General features: G+C 41.1%; 1 protein-coding gene and 1 long non-coding RNA gene across 7 annotated transcripts in view; one reads left to right on the plus strand and one right to left on the minus strand.

The window, feature by feature from the left end:
* The window catches only part of LOC105491383 (nuclear factor of activated T cells 3), a 153,729-nt gene that overhangs the window by 67,550 nt on the left and 59,581 nt on the right, over positions 1 to 26,598 (plus strand). For all 6 annotated transcript variants that reach the window (XM_011757742.3, XM_011757744.2, XM_011757741.3 and 3 more), the window contains 2 exons: positions 17,646 to 17,845; positions 24,189 to 24,361. In XM_011757742.3, the coding sequence (XP_011756044.1) occupies positions 17,646 to 17,845; positions 24,189 to 24,361 (373 nt within the window). The remainder of the gene's footprint in view (positions 1 to 17,645; positions 17,846 to 24,188; positions 24,362 to 26,598) is intronic.
* On the minus strand, positions 9,521 to 13,977 carry LOC139359900 (uncharacterized). Its single transcript, XR_011616544.1, has 3 exons — positions 13,867 to 13,977; positions 13,641 to 13,732; positions 9,521 to 9,595 (listed from the first exon to the last, which is right to left on the minus strand). It is a non-coding gene; the product is annotated as an uncharacterized lncRNA (long non-coding RNA).

Consider the following 26,598-nt stretch of genomic DNA (forward strand, 5'->3'; position numbering starts at 1 on the left):
GTACATTGCTTTTGTAACCTGAGGCTACTGATTCATTTACCAAATCTAGGAGTCGGCCTGGCATGATGGCTCATGCCTGTAATCCCAACACTGAGAGGCAAGGCGGGCGGATCACATGAGGTCAGGAGGAGTTAAGAGACCAGCCTGGCCAACATGGTGAAACCCTGTCTCTACTAAAAATACAAAAATTAGCTGGGCGTGGTGGTGGGTGCCTGTAATCCCAGCTACTTGGGAGGCTGAGGCATGAGAATCACTTGAACTTGGAAGGCAGAGGTTGCAGTGAGCTGACATCATGCCACTGCACTTCAGCCTGGGTGACAGAATGAGACTTTGTCTCCAGGAAAGAAAAAAAAAAAAATCTAGGAGTCTTTTGGGTAAGTCTTTAGGGTTTCCTAGGTATATGATCATATCTTTGGCATATAGAGATAGTTTGACTTCTTGTTTTCCAACTTAAATGCCCCTTATTTCTTTCTCTTGCCTGATTGTTCTGGCTAGGATTTCCTGTATTAATAAATCACAAGAAATATATAGTAGCTACATGAAGTGGCTTGCACCTGTAATCCCAGCACCTTGGGGGTGCCGAGGAGGCAGGATCACTTGAGGTCAGGAGTTGGAGACCAGCCTGAGCAATAGTGTGAGAACCTGTCTCTACCAAAAAATAAAAATAAACAATTTAACCAGGCGTGGTGGTACCCACCTGGAGTCTCAGCTATTTGGGAGGATTGTTTGAGCCCAGGAGGTTGAGGCTGCAGTGAGTTATGCACTGTAGCCTGGGAAACAGAGAAAGACCTTGCTTTAGGGAAAAAAAAAAAGCTATATAGTTATAAAATTTGATTTTATTTATCTAAAAAATGTTAGCATTGTAGGAATTACTTGAGATATGTTACTGTTTTTCAAAATGTGAAAATCAGTTGGAATTGTCAATTTTTAATTTAAAATAGGTAATAGTAACTCTATGTAACATACTGTTTATAGACAAAGATGAGTATTCTTCAAGAGGTTTTACATTGTCTTTTTAGTAATAGTGCTGGAGCAGTTGGACACTCATAAGGCAAAAGAATAAACCTTAACCCAAACTTCACATCTTTCACAAAAATTAATTCAAAATGGGTTGTGAATTTAGTTATAAAACATAGATCAGGCGCGGTGGCTCACACCTGTGACCCTAGCATTCTGGGAGACTGAGGCGGACAGATGACCTGAGGTCAGGAATTCAAGGCCAACCTGGCCAACATAATGAAGCCCCATCTCTACTAAAAAATACAAAAATTAGCTGGGCATGGTGGTGCTCACCTCTAGACCCAGCTAGTCTGGAGGCTGAGACGGGAGAATTGCTTGAATCCGGGAGGTGGAGGCTGCAGTAAGTTGCTATCATGCCCCTGTACTCCATCCTGGGCAACAGAGTGAGATTCCATCTCAAAAAATAAAATAACATAAAAAATAAAGCATAAAAGTATAAAACTTTTAGAAGAAACAGGAGATCTTTAAGATCTCAGGCTAAGCAAAGATCTCTAGGACATAATACCAAAAGCATCATACCTAAAAGAAAAAAATTGATAAATTGGATTTCATCAAAATTAAAAACTTTAACTCTGTGAAAGACACTATTAAAAGGATGAAAAGATAAGCTACAGACAGGGAGAAAACATGTGCAAAGCATATATCTGTCAAAGATATTGTATCTAGAATGTATAAAGAACTCTCAAAACTCAACAATAAAAAACAATTCAGTTAGAAAATATGCCAAAGACATGAACAGACATTTCACCAAAAAGGAGATAAGATGGCAAATAGGCATGTGAAAAGATGTCTCACATCACCAGCCATTAGGGAAATGCAAATTAAAACCACAATGAGTTATCATTACATACCTATTAGAACAGCTAAAATAAAAAATAGAATACTAAATGTTGTCAAGGATTCACAGAAACTGGATGCTTCATAAACTGCTAGTGAGAGTTAAAATGATACAGCCACTCTGAAATACAGTTTATTAGGTTCTTTAAAAACTAAGCTTCCCATATGCCCCTGAGCTCAAGTGATCTGCCCATCTTGCCCTCCTAAAGTGCTGGAATTACAGGCGTGAGCCACTGCCCCTAGCCTCAACCTTTTTTTTTTTTTTTTTTTTTTTTAATTTTTTAGATGGAGTCTCGCTCTGTCACCTAGCCTGGAGTACAGTGACTCCATCTCAGCTCACTGCAACCTCCGCCTCCCGGGTTCAAGAGATTCTCCTGCCTCAATCTCACGAGTAGCTGGGATTACAGGTGCCCACCACCATGCCCAGCTAATTTTTGCATTTTTTTTTTTTTTTTTTTTTTTGAGACGGAGTCTCGCTCTGTCGCCCAGACTGGAGTGCAGTGGCCGGATCTCAGCTCACTGCAAGCTCCCCCTCCTGGGTTTACGCCATTCTCCTGCCTCAGCCTCTGGAGTAGCTGGGACTACAGGCGCCCGCCACCTCGCCCGGCTAGTTTTTTGTATTTTTTAGTAGAGACGGGGTTTCACTGTGTTAGCCAGGATGGTCTCGATCTCCTGACCTCGTGATCCGCCCGTCTCGGCCTCCCAAAGTGCTGGGATTACAGGCTTGAGCCACTGCGCCCGGCCAATTTTTGCATTTTTAATAGAAACGGGGTTTCACCTCGTTGACCAGGCTGGTCTGGAACTCTTGATCTCAGGTGATCCACCCGCCTCGGCCTCCCGAAGTGCTGGGATTACAGGCATGAGCCACCACACCTGACTGCCTCAATTTGATTTTTAAAAAATTTTTTGTAGAGATGGCAGTCTCATTTTGTTGCCCAGGCTGGTCTACAACTCCTAGCCTCAAGTGATCCTCCCACCTTGGCCTCCCTGCCCTGGGATCACAAGCTTGACCCACTGTGCCTGGCCTAACAACTTTTCTTTCTCTCTCTCTCTTCTTTTTTTTTTTTTTTTTTTTTTTTTGTGACAGGGTCTAGCTCTGCAGATTGCAGATCACTCAGGCTGAAGTGCAGTGATGCGATCTCAGCTCACTGCAACTTCAGACTCCCAGGCCCAAGCCGTTCTCACATCTCAGTCTTCCTAGTAGTTGGGACTACAGGTGTGCGCCACCATGCCCAGCTATTCTTTTGCTTTTTGTACAGATGGGGTTTCACCATCTTGTCCAGGCAGGCTGGTTTTGAACTCCTGAGCTCCAGCGATTCATCCACTTCAGCCTCCCAAAGAGCTGGGATTACAGGCGTGAGTCTCCACGCCCTGCCACACTTTATTTTTAATAGCCCAAGGTTAGAAACAAACTAAATACATGAATAAACTCTGGTTTATCCATACAACTTACTACCACTCCGCAATATAAAAGAATAAACTATTGATACATGCAGCAACTTGTACAGTTCTCCAGGTAATTATGCTGAGTGGAAAAAAGTAAATATACTATATGATTCTATTTATATAATATTTTCAAAATGACAGAACTGTAGAGATGGAGAATAGATTGGTGCCAGGAAACAGGGTCAGGTTGAGGGGTGCAAATATGAAGGGGTGGCCCAAGAGAATTTCTTCATATCTTGACTGTGGTAGTAGTTACTTGAATCTATATATGGGATAAAATTGCATAAAACTATGCACACATACAAATGAATGCATGTAGAACAATGGCAACTGAATAAGATCTGTAGTCTAGTTAGCAGTATTATACCAGTGTCAATGTCCTGGTTTTCATATTGTACTAACTACAGTTCAATATTGTGGGTCTGGGTCTATGTACTGTATTATAGTTGGGGGAGGCTAGGTGCAGGATACATGGGGCTGTAGTATCGCTTGTCTGCTTGGGGCCAGAAGTCAGAAGTGTCTTAGATTTTGGATTTTTTCAAATTTTGGAATATTTCCAGAATACATACTGGTTGAGCATCCCTGATTCAAAAATTTGAATTCCAATATGTTCCAGTGAGCATTTACTTTTTAATGTCATATCAGTGCTCAGAAAGTTTCAAATTTTGGAGCATTTTGGATTTTCAGATTAGGGATATTCAACCTGTAGTACATATATATACTATTTTTGCAACTTCCTATGAGTCTAATTATTTAAGAATAAAAGTTTTAGCCAGGTGTAGTGGTGTGATTCTGTAATCCCAGTTACTTGGGAGACTGAGGCAAGAGGATCAATACTTGAGCCCAGGAATTCAAGACCAGCCTGGGCAACATAGCAAGACCTTGTCTCCCAAAAGAAAAAAAAGTGGGGGGGTAAAAAGCTTATATATTGTACAGTGATAAATTTTATTAAGGTATACATATTTTTAATCTTATCCCAAATGTTACTGAAATTTGAAAAATGAAGTTTGTATTATTTTTTCATTTTTATGCATACTTTTGTTTTAAGCAATTATAGAAATTTAATTTTGTATTCTTTGTATTTCTACAATGTGTTGTCATGGGTCTAATATATTTAGAGCCCATCCCCCCAACTAATTAGCAGAACTGATAATAGAACTGCTGTTATTGAAGTTGCTGTAGTCTGTCCTGTAGTGACCTTCAGGCTTTAACCCTCCAGCTTTAGTTAAATTAAGCAGGCACAGACCTTTGCTATGGAAACGATACAGAAGCATAACAAACAATTTGGCTTACTTTCTTCTGCGAAGCAGTGGGTGGACTGAAGAGAATATTGATACTGGTGAAAGTTTTTAGTGACTAGTGTTAACAGTAATAGTAATTTATTTATTGCCTACAACATAAATGCTTCTCTGGAAATCAGATGGGATAATAGTCTAATTAGTTTATTTGATCTTCCTTTAAAAATCTCTCAGAGAGAAAGGCATAGCCCTATTTTCCTTTTCCTTTTTTTTTTTTTGAGATGGAGTCTCGCTGTGTTGCCCAGGCTAGAGCGCAGTGGCACAATCTCGGCTCACTGCCAGCTCCACCTTCTGGGTTCAGGCCATTCTCCTGCCTCAGCCTCCCAAGTATGGGACTACAGGCACCCGCCACCACGCCTGGCTAATTTTTTGTGTTTTTAGTAGAGACGGGGTTTCACCATGTTAGCCAGGATGGTTTCGATCTCCTGACCTTGTGATCCACCCGCCTCGGCCTCCCAAAGTGCTGGGATTACAGGTGCGAGACACCATGCCCAGCCGGCATAGCCCTATTTTTCCTATGTTACGGTATTATATATACATCTGGAGCAGATGTTGGTCAAAATATGTGTTATGAAATATATTCCCTTTGAAATCTTATATGTGCGAATACCTTCCTCCAACATCAGTTTATTTTATCAAAGTATAAAAAGCAAGTGGCTTATGACTTTGCCAAGCTGTTATACATGTCAGCCATCTAATATGACTAGGATTCTTTGGTATAGAGTACTTGCCGGTATGTTATTTGATATTTGGATGACTTAATAAGTAATAGCAAAATTTTTTATTTGTGTTCTCTATTTTAGATTTAACTACCTTATTTTGACCAGCTACTTGAATGCCTGTAATCTTTTGTTTTGTTTTTTCTTTTTCTGTATAAAAGCAAATTTCCTGTAACTCTTTGAAAAATAACGTATTGGCTAACTTCATGAGTTATTTTGCTTCACCAAATTGTACTCTTGTTATTCTAAAATTTATTCTTTCAACAATGATTGAATGTGTGTAGTGTGCTAGGCGCTCTGCTAGGCTCTGGAGATAACAAGATAGATACTGTCCTCTTCACAGTACTCACAGGCAAGTGGTAAAGTTGTTGCTGTTTATTTCTCCACTAGATGAACAGTTGGTCATGTAGAATAATGTGTTAAATTTATGATTAAATATGAAAGAGCAACAGGTATTCCAAAAAGGAATGACTAATCACTTAATAGCCATGAATTTGAGGAAGTTGCCTGATCATTGTTAGCTTCAGGTTCTTTAACTGTGAACTAAAAAAAAAAAAAGACATATAGTCCACAGGAGTTTTAGGATGCAATGAACTATAACCACTCTCTACCTTCATTTTTTTATCTCTGGGTATAAATCTGGATGAATCTCATGTGGCATTATTACTTATCCCATCTGCCTCCACATAAACCCAAAGAGTAATGGCTGAAATTTGTTTTTGCACAGATACACATAAAATATATGCTCAAACTTTTCCAATTTCTTTTTAGTTATTGATTATTTAGGATTTATTTATTTATTTAGAGATGGAGTTTCGCTCTTGTTGCCCAGGCTGGAGTGCAATGGCGCGATCTTGGCTTACCACAATCTCTGCCTCCCGGGTTCAAGCAGTTCTCCTGCCTCAGCCTTCCGGAGTAGCTGGGATTACAGGCATTTGCCACCATGCCTGGCTAATTTTGTATTTTTAGTAGAAACGGAGTTTCTCCATGTTGGTCAGGCTGGTCTCGAACTCCTGACCTCAGGTGATCCGCCGGTCTTGGCCTCCCAAAGTGCTGGGATTACAGGCGTCAGCCATCACACCTGGCCTAGGCTTTATTTTTGTTATTGTGATCCTGTTGGCATTTTATAGTTTTATGGAATAGTTTCCATTAATTAAAGCTTTGAAATTTATTAATTTTACACTAAAATTTGTAAAAAAAATCACAAATTAGAATACTGATAGATTTCTTGACTACATAAAAATTAAAATATTTACAGAAAATGGAAACATAAATGTAATAAATTGAACACGTTTACTTTCACTAAACATAAGACAACTGTAGCTTAAGCCTGCTGGCAGGTGAGAAAAAACCAATAAGCAGCACAAGTCATTTTGCATCTAAGAGCTCTGGAAGGGTTCAGGAATTTGAGATACTGAGTATCTCTGAAAGTGGGATGTGAGGTGAGACTGAAAACAAGAAGATTGGATAAAAAGTCTATAAAAACCGGGCGCCGTGGCTCACGCCTATAATCCCAGCCCTTTGGGAGGCCGAGACAGGCGGATCACGAGGTTAGGAGATCGAGACCATCCTGGCTAACACTGTGAAACCCCGTCTCTACTAAAAATACAAAAAATTAGCCGGGCATGGTGGCGGGCGCCTGTAGTCCCAGCTACTCAGGAGGCTGAGGCAGGAGAATGACATGAACCTGGGAGGCGGAGCTTGCAGTGAGCCGAGATTGTGCCACTGCACTCCAGCCAGGGCAACAGAGCAAAACTCTGTCTCAAAAAAAAAAAAAAAAAAAAAAAAAAAAAGTTTATAAAAGAAGGAGCTAAGCCTGGGCGCGGTGGTTCACACACCTGTAATCCTAGCACCTTAGGAGGCTGAGGCGGGTGGATCACGTCAGGGTAGGAGTTTGGGACCACCTGGCCAACATGGTGAAACCCTGTCTCTACTAAAAATACAAAAAGTTAGCTGGGTGTGGTGGCTCATGCTTGTAGTTCCAGCTACTCAGGAGGCTGAGGTAGGAGAATTGCTTGAACCTGGGAGGTGGAGGTTGGAGCACCACTGCACTCCAGCCTGGGCAGCAGAGCGAGACTCTGTCTCAAAAAGAAAAAAAAATTAAGTTGAATTTAAAAAGGAGTTAAATTTCCCAGATGTTTCTTACTTGTGTGTTACAGCCTAGTGATAATGCCTGTCTTACCCTGAGAGAATCTGGTGATTCTATAGAATGAAGTGGAGGTTCTAGATTCTAGAAGAGCTAAACGCAAGGCTTAATGATCTGTTCTTAAAATGGGGGAGGGGTGGGTGGAAGGGAAGGCATAATGGTATAATGGAAGTCTGCATACTGAATTGCGAGACCTCTGACCATTTTCTTAGTTCCTACAATGCTTGCAATAGGTTTATTATGCTCTCTAGGCAGAAGACTGCAGGATGTGTTTTAGGCAAACTCACTGGTCCAGTAGAAAAGACCTGTAGATTGTAAGAAATAAACTTTACTTTTAACATGTTTAAGTTACTGTTACTTTGGATTTTTGTTTATGCAGCCAAACTTAATCCTAATATAGAAGGCAATTATTAATTGTAACCAAATAAGTTATATGAAAAAGGAAATATAATTAAAATACACTGCATGGCTGAGCTGCAAGTAACATATATACAGTTATAATGCAAACATTGAAAGTTCAAAAGATAATATATTTAACCTTGAAAAACATTAGGAAATAGCAGTATTAACATGTTCCTTAGAAATATAGAAGTAAGTTCCAAAAGAAACGGTGAAAAGGCTTACAAATGGTTGCCTTTTGAGGAGCAGAAATTGAACCAGAATCGGTGATAAATGGAAAACAAAACCCATATTTATAACTTGTAAGGCAGACAAAGGGTTAATATGCTTAGTATATATAAAGGGCTTATAAAATTAATAATGCTAAAATCAAAACAGAAAATGAGCAAATCATATAAACAGTCACAAAGGGGAAAAGTCTGTGTAGACTATTACCACTTCTCTGTTCTTTGCTTTTTTGATAGGTTAAAAATGGTTTTCTTATTTATTTGATATCTAATAAGCTTGAGCATTTTTCCATTTATTTATTAGCTATTTTTTCCTGCTTTATATGCTCTACTTTTATCCTTTGAGAAGGGTAGTTGGAATTATGATTTGTCATCTTCCTTGAATGTGGAATTGTTTCTGCAGTATGAATTATAATAAAGAATCTTGCCTCTTGCAAAACATTGTTATAAACCTTTGGTGGTTATATCCTGAGGTCTTTGTGCCTCTTGGGTTACAAGTCTTCTAGACCAGTGGTTCTCAACTCTTATCAGACCCAGCCCGACTCTCAAAAAAAGCCCCACATCCATTTTGTAATGCTACTTTATTAACATGAAATGGAAATTTAGAGATAATACAGTTAGGCCAGGCACAGTGGCTCATGCCTGTAATAGCATTTTGGAAGGCCAAGGTAGGAAGATTGCTTGAAACCAAGAGTTTAAGACTAGCCAGGGCAACCTAGCGAGACTTCTATATCTACAACAACAACAAAAAATAAGCCAGGTTTGGAGGCACACTCCTGAAGTCCTAGCTACTCTAGAGACTGAAGTGGAAGGATCCTTTGAGCCCAGAAGCTCAGGTTTGTGTTGAGCTATGATTGTGCCATTGCACTGTAGCTTAGGTGACATAGCAAGACCCTGAATCCAAAAAAAAAAAGTGATATAATTGACTACATGTATAATTTTAAGAATATCAGTTATAATGCAATACTATTAAGAGGAAAAAATATATAAACTACATTATAGTTGATATGGTTTGGCTATGTCTCCACCCAAAATCTCATCTTGAATTGTAATCCGCATAATTCCCACGTGTCAAGGGAGAGACCAGATGGGGGTAATTGAATCATGGCGGTGGTTTCCCCTTACTGTTCTCTTGATAGTAAGTTCTCATGAGATCTGATGGCTTTATAAGTGTTTGGTAGTTTTTCCTGTATTCATTCTCCCTCCTGCCACCTTGTGAAGAAGGTACCTTGGTTCCCCTTTACCTTCCACCATGACTGTAAGTTTCCTGAGGTCCCCCTAGCCATGGGGGACTTTGAGTCAATTTAACCTCTTTCCTTTATAAATTACCCGGTCTTGGGCAGTTTCTTATAGCAGTATGAGAATGGACTAATACAGTAGTTTAAAAGCATGACTGTGCATTGTGGCTCACACCTGTAATCACAGCTACTTGGGTGGCTGCGGCAGGAGGACGTTTGAGTCCAGGAGTTCGAGACCAGCTTGAGCAAAGTAGTGGGCCCCCATCTAAAAAAAAAAAAAAAAGTTTCAAAGTGAAAAGGCTTGATAATGACTATAGAAGACACAGTGAAGTAGTTGGACACTTACACCTGCTTGATAATGACTAGAAGACACAGTGAAGTAGTTAGACACTTACACCTGCACTATCAGTGTGAATGTTGCCAGGTACAAAGGCAGGCGTTTGATCATCACCCTAAATTCCCTGAGTGGCATTACTGAAAATGACATGATTTTCTGAAATGATGAGCTCTTTTCCTGGTAAGTTGTACTCATGAAAAATTCATGTATGTTAAAACTGCATCATTTGGGGGTATTAATATATAGTAAGGAGTTCTAAGTTTATAAACATTTTACTTATACATGAATGTCTGATGGGATATTCTCAAGTTCTGTGAGATGTAGACTATTCACTTTGAAGAACTGTAGTTATCCCATGTATTGAGTGAAATTTGAATCTCTGGCCCTCTCTCCTTAAGTACCTATAGTGCACCCCACTTATGTTGGCAACTAAACACATCTTCACAACATTTAAAAAATGCCTCTGCTCTACCACCACCTTCCCCTGCAGAGGGTGATACTGTCCAAGTTAAGAAATACCATTCTAGGCTGGGCACAGTGGCTCACGCCTATCATCCCAGCACTTTGGGAGACCGAGGCGGGTGGATCACCAGAGGCCAGGAGTTTGAGACCAGCCTAGCCAACATGGTGAAACCCCGTCTCTACTAAAAATACAAAAATTAGCTGGGTGTGATGGCAGGTACCTGTAATCCTAGCTACTTGGAAGGCTGAGGCAGGAGAATCACTTGAACCTGGGAGGCAGAGGTTCCAGTGAGCCTAGATTGCGCCGCTGCACTGTAGCCTGACAGACAAAGTGAGTGAGGCTCTGTTTCAAAAAAAAAGAAAAAAAAAAAAAAAGTTAGGGCACAGTGACTCATGCCTATAATCCCAGCACTTTGAGAGGCCGAGGTGGACGGATCACTTGAGGTCAGGAGTTCAAGACCAGCCTGGCCAACATGGTGAAACACCATCTCTACTAAAAATACCCCCCCGAAAAAAAAAAAAATTAGCTGGGCATGGTGGTGTGTGCCTGCAGTCCCAGCTATTAGGAAGGCTGAGTCAGGAGAATCACTTGAACCGGGGAAGCGAATATTGCAGTGAGTCGAGATCATGCCACCGCACTCCAGCCTGGGCAACAGAGTGAGACTGTCTCAAAAAAAAAAAAAAAAAAAAAAAAAAAAAAGTACCATTCTACTGGATGTTAAAGCATTTGCTAGGAAGAAAAAGAAATACCATTCTAAACCAGGGGTTATCAAAATATGGCTTTTATAGGCCAAAATGGGCCCTACACCTGGTGTTTTGTTTTTAAAGACCTTGCTCTCGCCCAGGCTGGAGTGTAGTGGTGCAATCATAGCTCACTGCAGCCTTGAACTGGCCTCAGAGGCAGGAATGATCCTCCTGCCTCAGTCTTTCAGGTGGCTGGGACTACAGGTACATGCCTTCACATTGGCTCTACCTGTTTTTGTATAGCTTGTGATCTAGGAGTGGTTTTTATACATTTTTACATGGTTGGAGAAAAAAAAATCAAAAGAATACTATTTTGTTATTTGAAAATTATGTGGAATTCCACACTAAGCATCCATAACTATTGTTTTTCATTTATGTATTGACTGGTTACTTTTGTATTACAATGACAGAGTAAGGCAGAGAACATAAGTGGCACTCTCATCACTTCACACTACTGCTCAGGGCAGTACAAATCACAGTGATGCAGTTAAAACTCAGTAGTGTTTCAAGTGCCACATATATTGCTACATTGGGACTTTAAAAAAATAATAATCAGCCGGGCATGGTGGCTCACACCTGTAATCCCAGCACTTTGGGAGGCCAAGGCGGGCGGATCACGAGGTCAGGAGATCAAGACCATCCAGGCTAACACAGTGAAACCCCATCTCTACTAAAAATGCAAAAAATTAGCCGGGCGTGGCAGCGGGCGCCTGTAATCCCAGCTACTTGGGAGGCTGAGGCAGGAGAATGGCGTGAACCCAGAGGCGGAGCTTGCAGTGAGCCGAGATCGCGCCACTGCACTCCAGCCTGGGCGACTGAGCGAGATTCCGTCTCAAAAAAAAAAAAAATAATAATAATAATAATAATCAGTACATACTCATCATGTCAAGAAAAAGAAAGCAGATATCGAATGTCATTATTTTGAGGCACAGTGGACTGTGTGTTATCTTGTTATCAAATTAGATAGCAGGCTGGGTGCAGTGGCTCACGCCTGTAATCTCAGCACTTTGGGAGACTGAGGCAGGTGGATCACCTGAGGCCAGGAGTTCAAGACCAGCATGACCAACAAGGTGAAACTCCATCTCTATTAAAAATACAAAAATTTAGCTGGGCATGGTGGCGCACACCTGTACTCGCAGCTACTTGGGAGGCTGAGTCAGGAGAATTGCTTGAACCCAGGAGGGGTTGCAGTGAGCCTGGGTGGCACCATTGCACTCCAGGCTGGGTGACAGAGTGAGACTCCATCCCCTCCCCCCCCAAAAAATAAGGTTAGATAGCAAAGCATTGTATTTATTGTGCCATAGCATTATAGCTGGGCTAAAAGCATGTACATCTTATGTAACCTCATATTTCCATATAGATGTCTCACTGTTACCTTGACTACAGTGTGACCAGCATTGACATCATTTTTTTCCAAAATCAGTGACTTCTTCACATTAGTATTTTTTTAAGAGACAATGTCTCACACTCTGTCACCCAACCTGGAGTTTAGTGGCATAATCATAGCTCACTGTAACCTTGAACTCTGGGATCAGGCAACCCTCCCACCTTAGCTTTCCAAAGTAGCTAGGACTACAGGAGCACACCACCATGCTCAGCTAGTGTGTGTGTGTGTGTGTGTGTGTGTGTGTGTGTGTGTGTGTGTGTGTGGAGAGGGGGGTCTCATTGTGTTGCTGGTCTTGAACTCCTGGCCTCAAGCAGTTCCTCCTGCCTCAGCCTCCCAAAGTGTTGAGATTACTGGTGTGAGCCATGATGGCCAGGCCTATACTTTGTTTGCTAGTGATACCATCATTCTCCTGGGTACTGAAGCTCAGAACTTCTGACTTATTTGATCCCTCTTTTATTCTATGTATAGTTAGTTACGAAAATCTCTTTAGGGCCTTCTAGGAAAGATTTATTGCATTCATCCCTTTCCATTTCTATTTTCTATTTATGATCCTGCCTCCACCCTAGTTTAAACTTTCAGCACACATGATTTTAGTGCTTCAGCTCTCTCAACTTGTTTCCATGATTTCATCCTTTCTCTTTCATAGAGCCTTAATTGATTTTTATCATATGCTTACCTGAAGCTCCTGAAAGGGCAGGAATTTATTCTTAATATAGGATGTAGGCAAGCGCAAGATAAGGAGACAGATACGATATTTTAAATATTGTGGTCTCCTCTGAGGGAACTGACCTTTATGTATTTGAATCAAGTCAAGTAGCATGAAGATCAGAGGGAATGATATTTCAGAGGGATAAAATATTTAGTGTGAAAGCCCTGACAGTAGGAATGAGCTTGAGTGGTTCATGCAATAAGGCCAGTAAGGCTAGAGCAGACTGTGCAAGGGAGGGAGTAGGCAAAGGTAAGGCCAACAATTTAGCCAGGGCCTTAATCACCTTATGCTGTGTAAACCATCATAGGGAATTTGAATTAGTTCTAAATGTGAAGGGAAGCCATTAGAGAGTTCTGAGCAGGGGAGTCAAAGTTATCCAATTCATGTTAACAAGTTTATTCTGACTCTTGGATAGAGAATGGGCTATAGGGCAACAAGAGGGAAGACAGAGCAGTTATAAGGCTATTGCAATAGTCCAGCTTTAATTGCTTCTTTATAAATGTTACAGCACTGAAAAATATCCTGGGTAAAATTATATTACCCAATAATAGGCAAAAGTCTTAATGTCTTCTTCTGGGTACAGGGAGGATAACCAATAAATTATGAAGTTGCCTGGCTACAAATTCCACTGTAAAGCCAAGACTGGGCAAGTGGAGGGGAATAAAACTCACCTGTAAGACTCCACCAAATACAAGAAGGCTACCATCCCAAGGAGGAGGAGGCATGGCAGGAGAACTGAGACCCCCTCTCTTCATAGTTTTACCTGCTGAAGGCAGAAACCCTTAGGCACTTAGGCTCTCATTTACAAAGACTGGAGTATTATCAGGAGAGCTGAAAGAAGTCTCTCCAAGCCAATCTCAAAAGACCCAAGATCTAGTAACAAAGCTGAAGAGATACCCTGAGGCTCAGAAACAAAGAGCAAGACTGAAGAGCATAGAGAAATCCTCATAGATTAAAAAATCAGCAGCCAGGTGGTAAATCAGAGGAAGGTCTTCCAACAGTTTCAAGGATCGGAGACTTGGTTGTGAAGCATAGGTAGACCTCTGGAATCTTGCCAGCTCTCAGATTCCTTGCCAGCTCTCAGATTCCGTGCCAGGCAAAAGAGAGAGACATTCCACCCGCCAGGCCTTTGAAGCCAGTGCTATACTGAATCAGACTATTCCTTCAGTTAAAGTCCAGACACAGTTTAAGAACTGTGACCTTACAAAAGAAATAGCATGCCCCTTTCTGGAGGTAAATATTTTCTGCTTGAGTCTCTAGACTTTTTTATACTAAAGGTCCATTAAAACAATAAACAACCACACACACACACACACACACACACACACGAAAATGTGGCCCACATTAAAGAGAGAAAACACTCAATGGTAGCAGACTGAGAGAAGGCTTAGATTAGATATTGGAAAGAGACTTTGGAATTACTATAATAGAACTCTAAATTACCTTGAGGAAAAGGTGGGCTCTGTATACATGAAGAGATGGAAGAATTTCAGTAGGGCAGGGACAGTTTTTTTTTTTTTTAGTCAAATGGATTGGCTGGGCGTGGTGGCTCACGCCTGTAATCCCAGCACTTTGGGAGGCTGAGGCAGGTGGATCGCCTGAGGTCAGGAGTTTGAGACCAGCCTGGCCAACATGGTGAAACTGCGTCTCTACTAAAAATATAAGAATTAGCTGGGTGTGGTGGCAGGCACCTGTAATCCCAGCTTCTTGGGAGGCTGAGGCAGGATAATTGCTTGAACCCGGGAGGTGGAGGTTGCAGTGAGCCAAGATCGTGTCACTGCACTCCAGCCTGTGGGACAAGAGCGAGACTTCGTCTCAAAAACAACAACAAACAAATGGATAATGATGGGGACAAAGATGCAAGAGAAGAAAACTGCAAACCAATATCCTTCATGAATATACATGCAACAGTCTTCAACAAAAGGCTCAGCAACCAAATCCAGCAGCACACTACAAAAGATTATACACCATGATCAAGTGGGATCTGTCCCAGGAAAGCAAGAGTGGTTCAACATATGAAAATTAATCTATGTAATATACCACATAGTAGAATGAAGGGAAAAACCATGTGGTCATCTCAGTTGATAGAGAAAAAAACCTTTGACAAAATTCAGCAGCCTTTTATGATTTAAAAAAAAGCAAAACAGCCAGACGCAGTGGCTCATGAGTGCCTGTAATCCCAAGCACTTTGGGAGGCCAAGGCGGGCGGATCACCTGAGGTCAGGAGTTCAATATTGCCCTGGCCAACATGGTGAAACTCCGTCTCTACTAAAAATACAAAAATTAGCTGGGCATGGTGGCGGGCTCCTGTAATCCCAGCTACTCAGGAGGCTGAGGCAGGAAAATTGCTTGAACCCAGGAGGTGGAGGTTGCAGTGAGCCGAGATCGCACCACTGTACTCCAGCCTGGGTGACACAGCGAGACTCTGTCTCAAAAAAAAAAAAAAAAAAAAGGCAAAACAAAACAGCAAACTGGGAATAGAGGGGAATCTTGAAAAACCCACAGCTTGGCCGGGCGCGGTGGCTCAAGCCTGTAATCCCAGCACTTTGGGAGGCCGAGACGGGCGGATCACAAGGTCAGGAGATCGAGACCATCCTGGCGAACACGGTGAAACCCCGTCTCTACTAAAAATACATAAAAAACTAGCTGGGCGAGGTGGCGGGCGCCTGTAGTCCCAGCTACTCGGGAGGCTGAGGCAGGAGAATGGAGTAAACCCGGGAGGTGGAGCTTGCAGTGAGCTGAGATCCGGCCACTGCACTCCAGCCTGGGCTACAGAGCGAGACTCCGTCTCAAAAAAAAAAAAAAAAAAAAAAGAAAAACCCACAGCTAACATCATACTTAATGGTTAAAGACTGAAAGGTTTCCCTCTAACGTCAGGAACAAGACAAGGATGCTTGCTTTCACTACTGCGATTCAGCTTTATGCTATAAGTCCTAGCCAGAGCAATTAGGCAATAAAAAAGAAAAAAAAAAGACATAGAAAACAAAGGCACAGACACATTCTCTCTCTCTCTCTCTCTCTCTCTCTCTCTCTCTCTCTCTGTCTCTATCTGCCTCTGTCTCTCTCTCTCTCTCTCTCCCCCCTTTCTCTCCCCCTCTCTCTCTGCCTCTCTCTCTCCCTCTGTCTCTCTCCTTCTCTCCCTCTCTGTCTGTCTGTCTGTCTCTCCCCTGAAGATTGTTGAAATTGTTTGCTTAAGTAGGCATTTAACTTGGTTGGAGTCAGCCTGGAAAACTTGTCTCCCTGAGGTTGGTGGCAGCTCAAAATCTCATTTCAGTTTTAGCCTTAGCTAGGCTGCTTGGGGTCTGTCCTGTTTGATCATGTTTCAGAAGTCAGCCAAAGAAAGGTTTGGGCAGAGTTTCTATGTGTAGCTTGGAGCTCCCTGCCTCTGACTCCTTTCTGGGGTTTCCTTATCACTTTCCAGAGGCTTTGGGCTGTAGGTTTGGTGTTTTCTGTTTTTTGTTTTGTTTTGTTTTGTTTTGTTTTGTGTGTGTGTGTGTCTTTTTTTTTTGAGACGGAGTCTTGCTCTGTCACCCAGGCTATAGTGCAGTGGTTCAATCTCGGCTCACTGCAACCTCCACCTTCCGGGCTCGCAATTCTCCTGCCTCAGCCTCCCAAGTAGCTGGGACTACAGGTGCATGCCACCATGCCTGGCTAATTTTTTGTATTTTTAGTAGAGACAGGGTTTCACTGTGTTAGGATGGTCTTGATATCCTGACCTCGTGATCCACCCGCCTCGGCCTCCCAAAGTGCTGAGATTACAGGTGTGAGCCACCGCGCCCGGCCACGGGCTATAGGTTTTTTATGGGAGTTTTAGCTGGTCTGTAAGGCATGGACTATGGCTTTTTCTCAGGTTAAAAGCCATAAAAACAGGAAACATGCCCTTTGTAATAACACATATGTTATAACGTGTATATTTCAACTCGCCTCCAGTATCTGCTTGTTTTTGGTTGCTCTCCATCAGGTCATTTTTTATGTTTTTTCCAGTTTATAGTTGTTATCTGCAGGAAGATGGGTCAAGTCGGTGCTACTCAGCCATCCATGTCTCCCTAAGTGCTATTTGTATACATCTTCAAGTTCTATTTCTTTTAATTGCCTGCTTTCTTGTGATCACTGTTTTTGCCTCCAGCAGCTCTCCCATGTCAGTCTAACATAGTTAACCTTAGCAGTAGTGAAGGATACCAAGGAAAGTCAGTTAGCCCAGGCCTGTTAAGTCAGTTGAAATTGTAAGTTTATAATATATACAATAGGGGTTTTCAGACTCTTTCTACTAAAACAAAGTGCCTCTGATTTAACAGTCTGTTAGAGGACCTTCCCATATACCCAAATCTTTAGGTCCAGTCTGAATGGTTAATGTTGCCCAGAGTGCAGAATCAGTATTTCTTTTGTGTTTTCTACAGCAGAGTCAGAAAGCTTTGTACAATTTTGGTCTATCTAGATATTTATCTTAAAAAAAAAAAACAAAACCCCACATCCCTTTATGTAACATATACAATGTTTTATTTCTTAAAGAAATTTGGAGGGCTGCTCACTGGTTACTTTTGGTTGTATTTTTTGAAATAATATTTTGTGTATCAATAGTATATGATAGAGATATAATAGACTTACTATTGTTGGCTTATTGTAAAATGCAAATGGATAATGAATTGTGCTTTTCTATGTTTATTCTTCCTGATTAGCTCCTGGGCTATAACGAAAAGCCGATAAATCTACAAATGTTTATTGGGACAGCAGATGATCGATATTTACGACCTCATGCATTTTACCAGGTGCATCGAATCACTGGGAAGACAGTCGCTACTGCAAGCCAAGAGATAATAATTGCCAGTACAAAAGTTCTGGAAATTCCACTTCTTCCTGAAAACAATATGTCAGCCAGGTATTTTGAAATATACCTAAAATGTGCAGTTCTTTTTTTCTCTATACTTTCAGAAAAAAAGTAAATATATTTTTGAATATAAATATAAAATATTGTTCTAATGGTATTACGTAAATAATGTACATTTAGTACATTTTCTGAGAGTGGTAGCATATTTCCAGAAGGAAAATTCAATTCAGTAAGTGTTTCTATACTATATACTACCAGGCAAGCCATTATCCTAGGTAAGAGAGATATAAATACTGTATCTGGATTTTCATCAAATGGCCCACAGTCTATTTAATAGGGTAGACAATAAATAATTATGATACAATTACGATTTTTTTATTTCTTTAAGGAAAACTTTTGACTTTACCTCCAGGCATCCCACTTGACCCATTTCCAAATAAGATAAGGTGGCCAACTTCTGAAAGAGAATGCAATAGAGTTTTGTACCGAAGGATCAGTTAGGATTATATATAGTTGCCTCTAATAGAAACCTGATATGCAGTGGCTTGAACAGTTAGAGGTTTAGTGTTTTATCACATAAAAGAAATATACAGGTAGACATTTTAGGGCTAGCACAGTAGCTGCGTAAGTCATTAGGGCCCCAAGCAAGTTTTTTCTTCTCTGACATCTTTAGCATGTAGTTTCCATCCTAAAGATTGTCTTACGATCTAAAATGGCTGCTGGAGCTCTAGCCATGACATCCTTATTACCAGAAGGGATAATAAAGAGAAAGGTGTGGAGGAAAGGTAAAAGGGAACTTCCATTGGAGTTGAATCCTCTTTTAAGAGCCTTTCCCTAAAACCTACTTAACAACTCTACATCTCATTGATCATGCTTATATGTAAGGAACACATAGTTATGTTTACCAGAACACATTGTCACCTCAAATAATTTAGGGAGGCCAAACACCATGGCTCATGCCTGTAATCCCAGTACTTCAGGAGGCCGAGGCAGGCGAATCACCTGAGCTCAGGAGTTTGAGACTAGCCTGAGCAACATGGCGAAACCCTGTCTCTACTAAAATTACAAAAATTAACCGGGTGCAGTGGTGCCTGTCTGTAGTCCTAGCTGCTTGGGAGTCTGAGGTGGGAGAATCGCTTGCCCGGGAGGCAGAGGTTGCCATTAGCCGAGATAGTGCCACTACACTGCAGCCTAGGCAAGAGTGAGATCCTGTCTTTAAAAACAAAAAACAAACAAAACAATGTAGGGGCCTGTTACTAAGGAAGAAGTAAAGAAGGATATTGAGTAGGCACCTATCAATGGGTAGTAGGCACAACCAGGCATGGGAAACTTAGATTTTTATTACAGAAATTGTTTTCAAACTACACTACAGACTTTTTTTTTTTTTTTTTTTTTTTTTTTGAGACGGAGTCTCGCTCTGTTGCCCATGCTGGAGTGCAGTGGCATGATCTTGGCTCACTGCAAGCTCCGCCTCCTGGGTTGATGCCATTCTCCTGCCCCAGCCTCCCGAGCAGCTGAGACTACAGGCGCCCACCACCACGCCTGGCTAATTTTTTTGTATTTTTAGTAGAGATGGGGTTTCACCGTGTTAGCCAGGATGGTCTCGATCTCCTGACCTCGTGATCTGCCCATCTCGGCCTCCCAAAGTGCTGAGATTACAGGCGTGAGCCACCGCACCTGGCCCACAGACCTTTCTTAAGGTGGGAATAACATCCATCCCAGGCTACTGCAAGAACGGTACTCAAGAACCCAACCCAGCAAATCATTGCAAAGGGGCTGTGACGGAGTTTTTTCATGGCAAAGGCAGACAGCTAAGCTGATAATCTCTACTCTTAATTTTTTTTTTTTTTTTTTTGAGACGGAGTCTCGCTCTGTCGCCCAGGCTGGAGTGCAGTGGCCGGATCTCAGCTCACTGCAAGCTCCGCCTCCCGGGTTTACACCATTCTCCTGCCTCAGCCTCCTGAGTAGCTGGGACTACAGGCGCCCGCCACCTCGCCCGGCTAGTTTTTTTTTTGTAGTTTTAGTAGAGACGGAGTTTCACTGTGTTAGCCAGGATGGTCTCGATCTCCTGACCTCGTGATCCACCCGTCTCGGCCTCCCAAAGTGCTGGGATTACAGGCTTGAGCCACCGCGCCCGGCCTTTTTTTTTTTTTTAAAGACAGTCTCAGTCTGTTGCGCAGGCTGGAGTACAGTGGCACCATCTTGGCTCACTACAACCTCTGCCTCCCAGGCTCAGGTGATTCTCGTGCTTCAGCCACCCAAGTAGCTGAGATTACACACTGTGCGCCACCACTCCTGGCTAATTTTTGTATTTTTAGTAGAGACAGGGTTTTGCCATGTTGACCAGGCTGGTCTCGAACTCCTGGCCTCAAACAGTCCACCTGCTTTAGCCTCCCAAAGTGCTGGGAATGTAGATGTGAGCCACTGCACCGGCCTTAAACATTTGTGTTCTATAATGTAGAAAGAACTTTGGAATCTCAGCCTGTATTTATTCAGATACTCGAGCAAAACTTTTTCTTGAGAAAAATATTGACACTAGGCATCCTATTGGACACATTTTCAAATAAGGTAAGGTGCCCAACCTCTGAATGAGAATGCAGGTAGCCTTCTTCCCTTTTGTTCTGGCATCTTACTTTTTTATATAGCATCAGAAGCATGTGATATGTGATTAGTCAGTTGTAGAGGGACATTTAAAAATCACCTTTGAACTATCTTTTTCCAAAAACTCAAGAAATTGATCCCTAGACGATAGTTTGCAGGCCATGTTTGCGTTCATTCCTCTGGATATTCAAAGCACGATATTCGAATCAAGTTAAATAGAAAAATTACAAGTTTATTCTGTTTCTTGACTTAAGGGACAGTATGAGAAATAGCCATAAACATACTTCATAATCTGAAAAACCACTATTAAAGACAGTTTCTCTTAGGTTGGTCACTATTGCATGCATGTGTGCATGCACACACACACACACACAGTCCTTTCAACTTAAAGGAAAAATGTTAGTGTTTCCTGATGGCGTGGTAGATTTTGCTTTACCATACAACAAGCGGCCTATAACAACTTTATCACATTTACTTTTAGCCTTGGCTTCCAGGAACTTCATAGTCAAGCTCATTTACAGTAATTATAGTAATTTCTTCAACTCTAGACTTGGATTTACTTCCTATTGTGTTTTAAAATTTTTTCTATTTATTTTTTCTTGGCTTTATTTGTATCTATATTGTACAATGCCTCATATCCTTTCTGAAAATAGTATATAAACCAATAAATAGAAAAGAGTACATTAATTTCTATGAAAAATTATCAAGAAATTGGGAAAGGCTCATATCCCAAATAATGTGAAAGAATTGGAGCAGTAGGATCTAAATTTACCTGTCTCCTCCATCATCTTCCATTTACTAGCATGTGGAACAAGGGTAATAGTCATAATTTATGTCCCTTCCTCAGCCAGATCTGGCATATACTGTCTGTGTGTATTAGACCAGAAAGGACCAGGCTGCAGAAATACCACTTGACTAGTAACATACAGCTAGTCCTCCCCCTGCAACCCTACCACACACATACCTGAAACTTCTTGACCATTCAGTCTGCTCTGTACTGGTAGATTGTGGAACAGGAGTTCTGTAGGACCCAAGCATTATGTATATTGGAGAGAGGATTAAATAAGGGGAAACTAGGATGTTACTAAACCTAAGAAACCTTTTTTAGGTCCTGTAGGTAACAGGGTAGCTAATATAAATGAGCCTATTTACTCAGTAGCTAATTGTTAGGATAGAAGTATCCTAGTAGCTTGTTGAATGTAACTATATTATTCAGTACAGTGGTTAAATATAATAATAGTTTCAGATAATGGTGGGTTTAAAATTCCCAGGTGACAGATAAGACCATGGTTCAAAATAATTTATGCATAAGTGAGCCTTAAGTATGTATTAAGTGTCTTTACTGTTCTTTTAAGGCAATAAGGTGTGGAAAAATTGGTAGATATTCCCTTGGTTTTGCCTACTAAGCCACAGGCTTGGTTATTTCAAGCCTAATCTCTTTTTTAAGACCATTACACTAACCCATAAGCCTACCGTACAAGATGCTTTAAATATAGGATGCCAGTATTTATTGCCTTAGCTATTTGCAGCTCCTCTGTTTTTTAACATTGGATTAATATCAATGTAGCAGTGCTACACCTTGATTTAAAATGGCTTGATGGCTCACGCCTGTAATCCCAGCATTTTGGGAGTCTGAGGTGGGCGGATCACAAGGTCAGAAGATCGAGACCATCCTGGACAACATGGTGAAACCCGTCTCTACTGAAAATACAAAAAAATTAGCTGGGCATGGTGGTGCGTGGCTGTAATCCCAGCTACTTGGGAGGCTGAGGCAGGAGAATCCCTTGAACCTGGGAGGTGGAGGTTGCAGTGAGCCGAGATGGCACCACTGCACTCCAGCCTGGCAACAGAGCAAGACTCTGTCTCAAAACATAAATACATACTTTAAATAAATAAATAAATGTAGTTTTAAAGATAATTTAATACTTATTTTCATTGCTACATAAGAGTTTTTTTCTTGTTTTGTTTTGCTTGCTTTTTTGTTTTTTGTATTTAAGAGTTTTCAGATGTACTTTCTAGTACTGTTATTTCACATCTATTAGAAACTTAGCTTACTGCTAGAATGCCTTTGCTCAATACTTAATAACACAGATGATCTCTGCTATTTCCCTTGAAGACCCATGTTGACATGTTAGCATGAATAATCACTAATTTGATGTAACTTGATCAATACTGCTTTGAGCTACAGTGCAATTGTTCAATATCAGTTATATAATTTGTTATCTATAAATGGCAAATGCTTTTTTAGTTTTCAAAATTGTTGCATTTAAAAAATGTCTTCTGTGTCTTTCTGAAGATGAAAAATTTGGAGTGGTTTAATTCCTTTTGGGATTCTTCTTCTGCTTTACTGGTTGTCTTTTTTTTTTTTTTTTTGTGGAGATGGAGTCTTGCTCTGTCGCCCAGGCTGGAGAGCAATGGTGTGATCTCGGCTCACTGCACCTCTGCCTCCTGGGCTCAAGCAATTTTCCTGCCTCAGCCTCCCAAGTAGCTGGGACTACAGGCACACACCACCATGCCTGGCTAATTTTTGTATTTTAGTAGAGACAGGGTTTCACCATGTTGGTCAGGCTGGTCTTGAACTTATGACCTGAAGTAATCTGCCCACCTCAGCCTCCCAAAGTTCTGGGATTACAGGTATGAGCCAGTGCACCTGGCCGGTTCTTGTCTTGGTATCCTAGTTCTGTAATATATTGTCCTTCAAAGTGACTTCTGCAACCTCTGTGCATTGGGGTTGGAACTGTTGATAGATCCAATAAGAGGACAGATAACAAGGAATGCCTTGTTAGCAAGGTTAACTAGTATATTTGATCATAATTAGTTATCCGTTTGCTTTATTCTTCCAATATGTGAGTAACAAAGGTATTTGTAGCTTCTGTTGTTTCCTGCCACAATAGTGTGTTAAACAGTCATACTTAATAATAAAGTTAGCAGATGATGAAATGTTATACCTTAAATGCAGAACCTTCATCTTATATGTGCATTCCTTAAAAATTCAAGAATTTTAGCCTGATGGATTGTTTTTATTAATAAATACATCACTATAAAAGTCTAAATATGCTGTTAATGAATTATTTGTTGTTCTGACCTAGTTACATGTATAGAATTAAAGAGTCTTTACTTTATTTCAACTGTTTAGTTCTAACACTCCGAAAATGTAATGGCTTATAGTAATCACTCTGTTATTTTGCATGATTCTTTGGGTTGACTGAGCTCAGCTGGTCCATTCACATGGTGTCAGCTGGGGTCACTTAAGTACCTGGATTCAGTGGGAGCTCAGCTGGGGTTGAACATCCAGAATGGCTAGGGTGGCTGGAGTGGTTAGGGATTGTCTGGGCCTTTCTCTGCACCATGCTAGTTGGACTTCTTACTCAGGACTCCAAGATAGCAAAAGTGGAAGTTACCAGCGTTCTTCAGTGTTAGGCTCATAACTTGCATACTGTCACTTGGCCACACTCCATTTGTCAAAGCACGTCATAGGCCAATTCTCAAGGAGAGCAGGCATAGATACTGTACATCTTAATGGCAGGAGGATAGGCATGCAAGTACAGGAATGAAGAGAAATTACTAACCTTTGCAGACAATCTGCTCTACTTAGTTTTGCACTTTTATCATACAAAAATATTTTTAATGCCTAAACTTCAGTTTAGCAGAGAATAGCAATCATACATATCTTTCTGTTTTGACCGAATTTTGGGTAGTTTTTTTCTGACAAATTAACAATTTCTGTGTAGTTGAGTTGTTTATAACCACAATTATCAATAAACAAATTAAATTTTTATATTTTTCTCTTTAGTATTGATTGTGCAGGTATTTTGAAACTCCGCAATTCAGATATAGAACTTCGAAAAGGAGAAACTGATATTGGCAGAAAGAATACTAGAGTACGACTTGTGTTTCGTGTACACATCCCACAGCCCAATGGAAAAGTCCTTTCTCTGCAGATAGCCTCTATACCCGTTGAGTGCTGTAAGTGAGCTTTTGATGATGTTTTAAGATCTTATTTATAATAGCTTATTTTCTGTTTTACTTATAATGTAATGTATGTGTCTGAAGTGTAGGCTGAGGCATACAGTCTGGGTTGCTGGTTTGATTTTCTCATGTGGAAATGAGCTAACATGTTTGGGTGGAAGAGTACTGATCTTGGAATTAGAAAATGGTTTCTCATGATAGTTTGACTATGTAGCTCTGTAAACTATAGACAAACTCTATTGGCCACAGTTTTCTTATCTGTAAATGAGAATGGGGGCTTGATGCCATCTAAGGACCAAATCATGAAGCTATGATTCAGATGCTTTAAGTATCACTTGATCATCTTCATTTCATTAAAATGTCAGCCTTCATGCTAGGAGGTGCTTAACCTCTGTAAGCTGACACTTTAGCTGTATAAGACTTAACAGAGCTTTTGTTCAAATTATTTACAACATCCGATTGAGATAGTGAATGTTTTTTCCTGACATATACAAAAGCCAGATATAAGAAAAGACCCTGGAACCTGACGTGTACTCAATCCTGGGGAACTGTGGACCTTGGGCAGGTTAGCTGGTATGACTTGAAATATTGAGACTAGTACTTAGATCTTTAGGACATAATTTAGATGATTCTGATTCCATGTTTTATTTGCATAGGAGGAAACAGGCACAAGTATCTCTAGTACTCATTCAAGGTTATTTGCTTTTTGGTGATAGAGCTGTCCTGCCTAGAAAACAGATTTTCTTATACTCTTTTGGTTATATAATAATGCTTTATTTCTGTTAACCATATGTATTTTTTTTTTTTTTTTTTTTTGAGACGGAGTTTTGCTCTTCTCACCCTGATTGGAGTGCAGTGGTGTGATCTTGGCTCACTGCAGCCTCCACCTCCTAGGTTCGAGCAATTCTCCTGCCTCAGCCTCCCAAGTAGCTGGGATTACAAGCACCCACCACCACATCTGGCTAAGTTTTTGTATTTTTAGTAGAGACAGAGTTTCGTCATGTTGGCCAGGCTGGTCTGGAAATCCTGACCTCAGGTGATCCACCTGCCTCGGCCTCCCAATGTGCAGGGATTACAGGCGTGAGCCACCGCGCTTGGCCAAACACATGTATTCTTTTTTTGGGGTGAGGGGGTTGGGTTTTTTTCGAGATGGAGTCTCACTCTCTTGCCTAGCCTGGAATGTGGTGGTGCAATCTCAGCTCACTGCATCCTCCACCTCCAGGGTTCAAGCGTTTCTCCCGCCTCAGCCTCCTGAGTAGCTGAGACTACAGGGGCATGCCACCGTACCCGGCAAATTTTTGTGTTTTTAGTAGAGATGGGGTTTCACCATGTTGGCCAGGCTGGTCTTGAGCTTATGACCTGAAGTAATCTGCCCACCTCAGCCTCCCAAAATTCTGGGATTACAGGTATGAGCCACTGCACCCAGCTTGTATTCTTTCATTATTATTATTATTATTTTTTTTTTAGACAGAGCCTCACTCTTTCAACCAGGCTTGAGTGCAATGGCACGATCTCGGCTCACTGCAACTTCTACCTCCCGTGTTCAAGCGATTCTCCTGCCTCAGTCTCCTGAGTAGTTGAGATTACAGGCGTGTGCCACCACGCTCAGCTAATTTTTGTATTTTTAGTAGAGATGGGGTTTCACCATATTGGCCAGGCTGGTCTTGAACTCCTGACTTCGTGATTTGCCCACCTTGCCCTCCCAAAGTGCTGAGATTACAGGTGTGAGCCACCGGACCTAGCCCTGTATTCTTAATTTGGGGCCACATCTGCTATAAAATCTTTTATGCCTTCTTTTGCTGTTTGCTGAATTGGAGTGATACTTTATCATTTGCCAGTTGACTGTGGGAATCACTGAGTAAATCTGTGGTGAATTAGCTGTAGAACTAATTTTTGTATTTTTAAAATTAAAAGTATTCTTTGTATAGATAGGGTCTCACTGCGTTTCTCAAACTGGTCTTGAAATCCTGAGCACAAGTCATCCTCCCATCTCAGCCTCCCAAATTTCTGGGATTATAGGCATGAGCTACCACTTTCAGCCTATATTAACTTTTTAATGGCTAATATAGGTATATGCTACAAAATTCAAAAATATAGGGTACAAGATAAATTTCCAAGTCAACCAGTTCTCTTTCTTAGAAACAGCTACCATTGCCAGCTTCTTAATTATCCTGCCAGAGTGTTCTATGCCCATGTAAGCATAGATCACTCTATTTTTAAAGCAAAGTTATTCA

Source organism: Macaca nemestrina, chromosome 18 (genome assembly GCF_043159975.1).
Source record: "Macaca nemestrina isolate mMacNem1 chromosome 18, mMacNem.hap1, whole genome shotgun sequence".
Taxonomy (NCBI): Eukaryota; Metazoa; Chordata; class Mammalia; order Primates; family Cercopithecidae; genus Macaca; species Macaca nemestrina.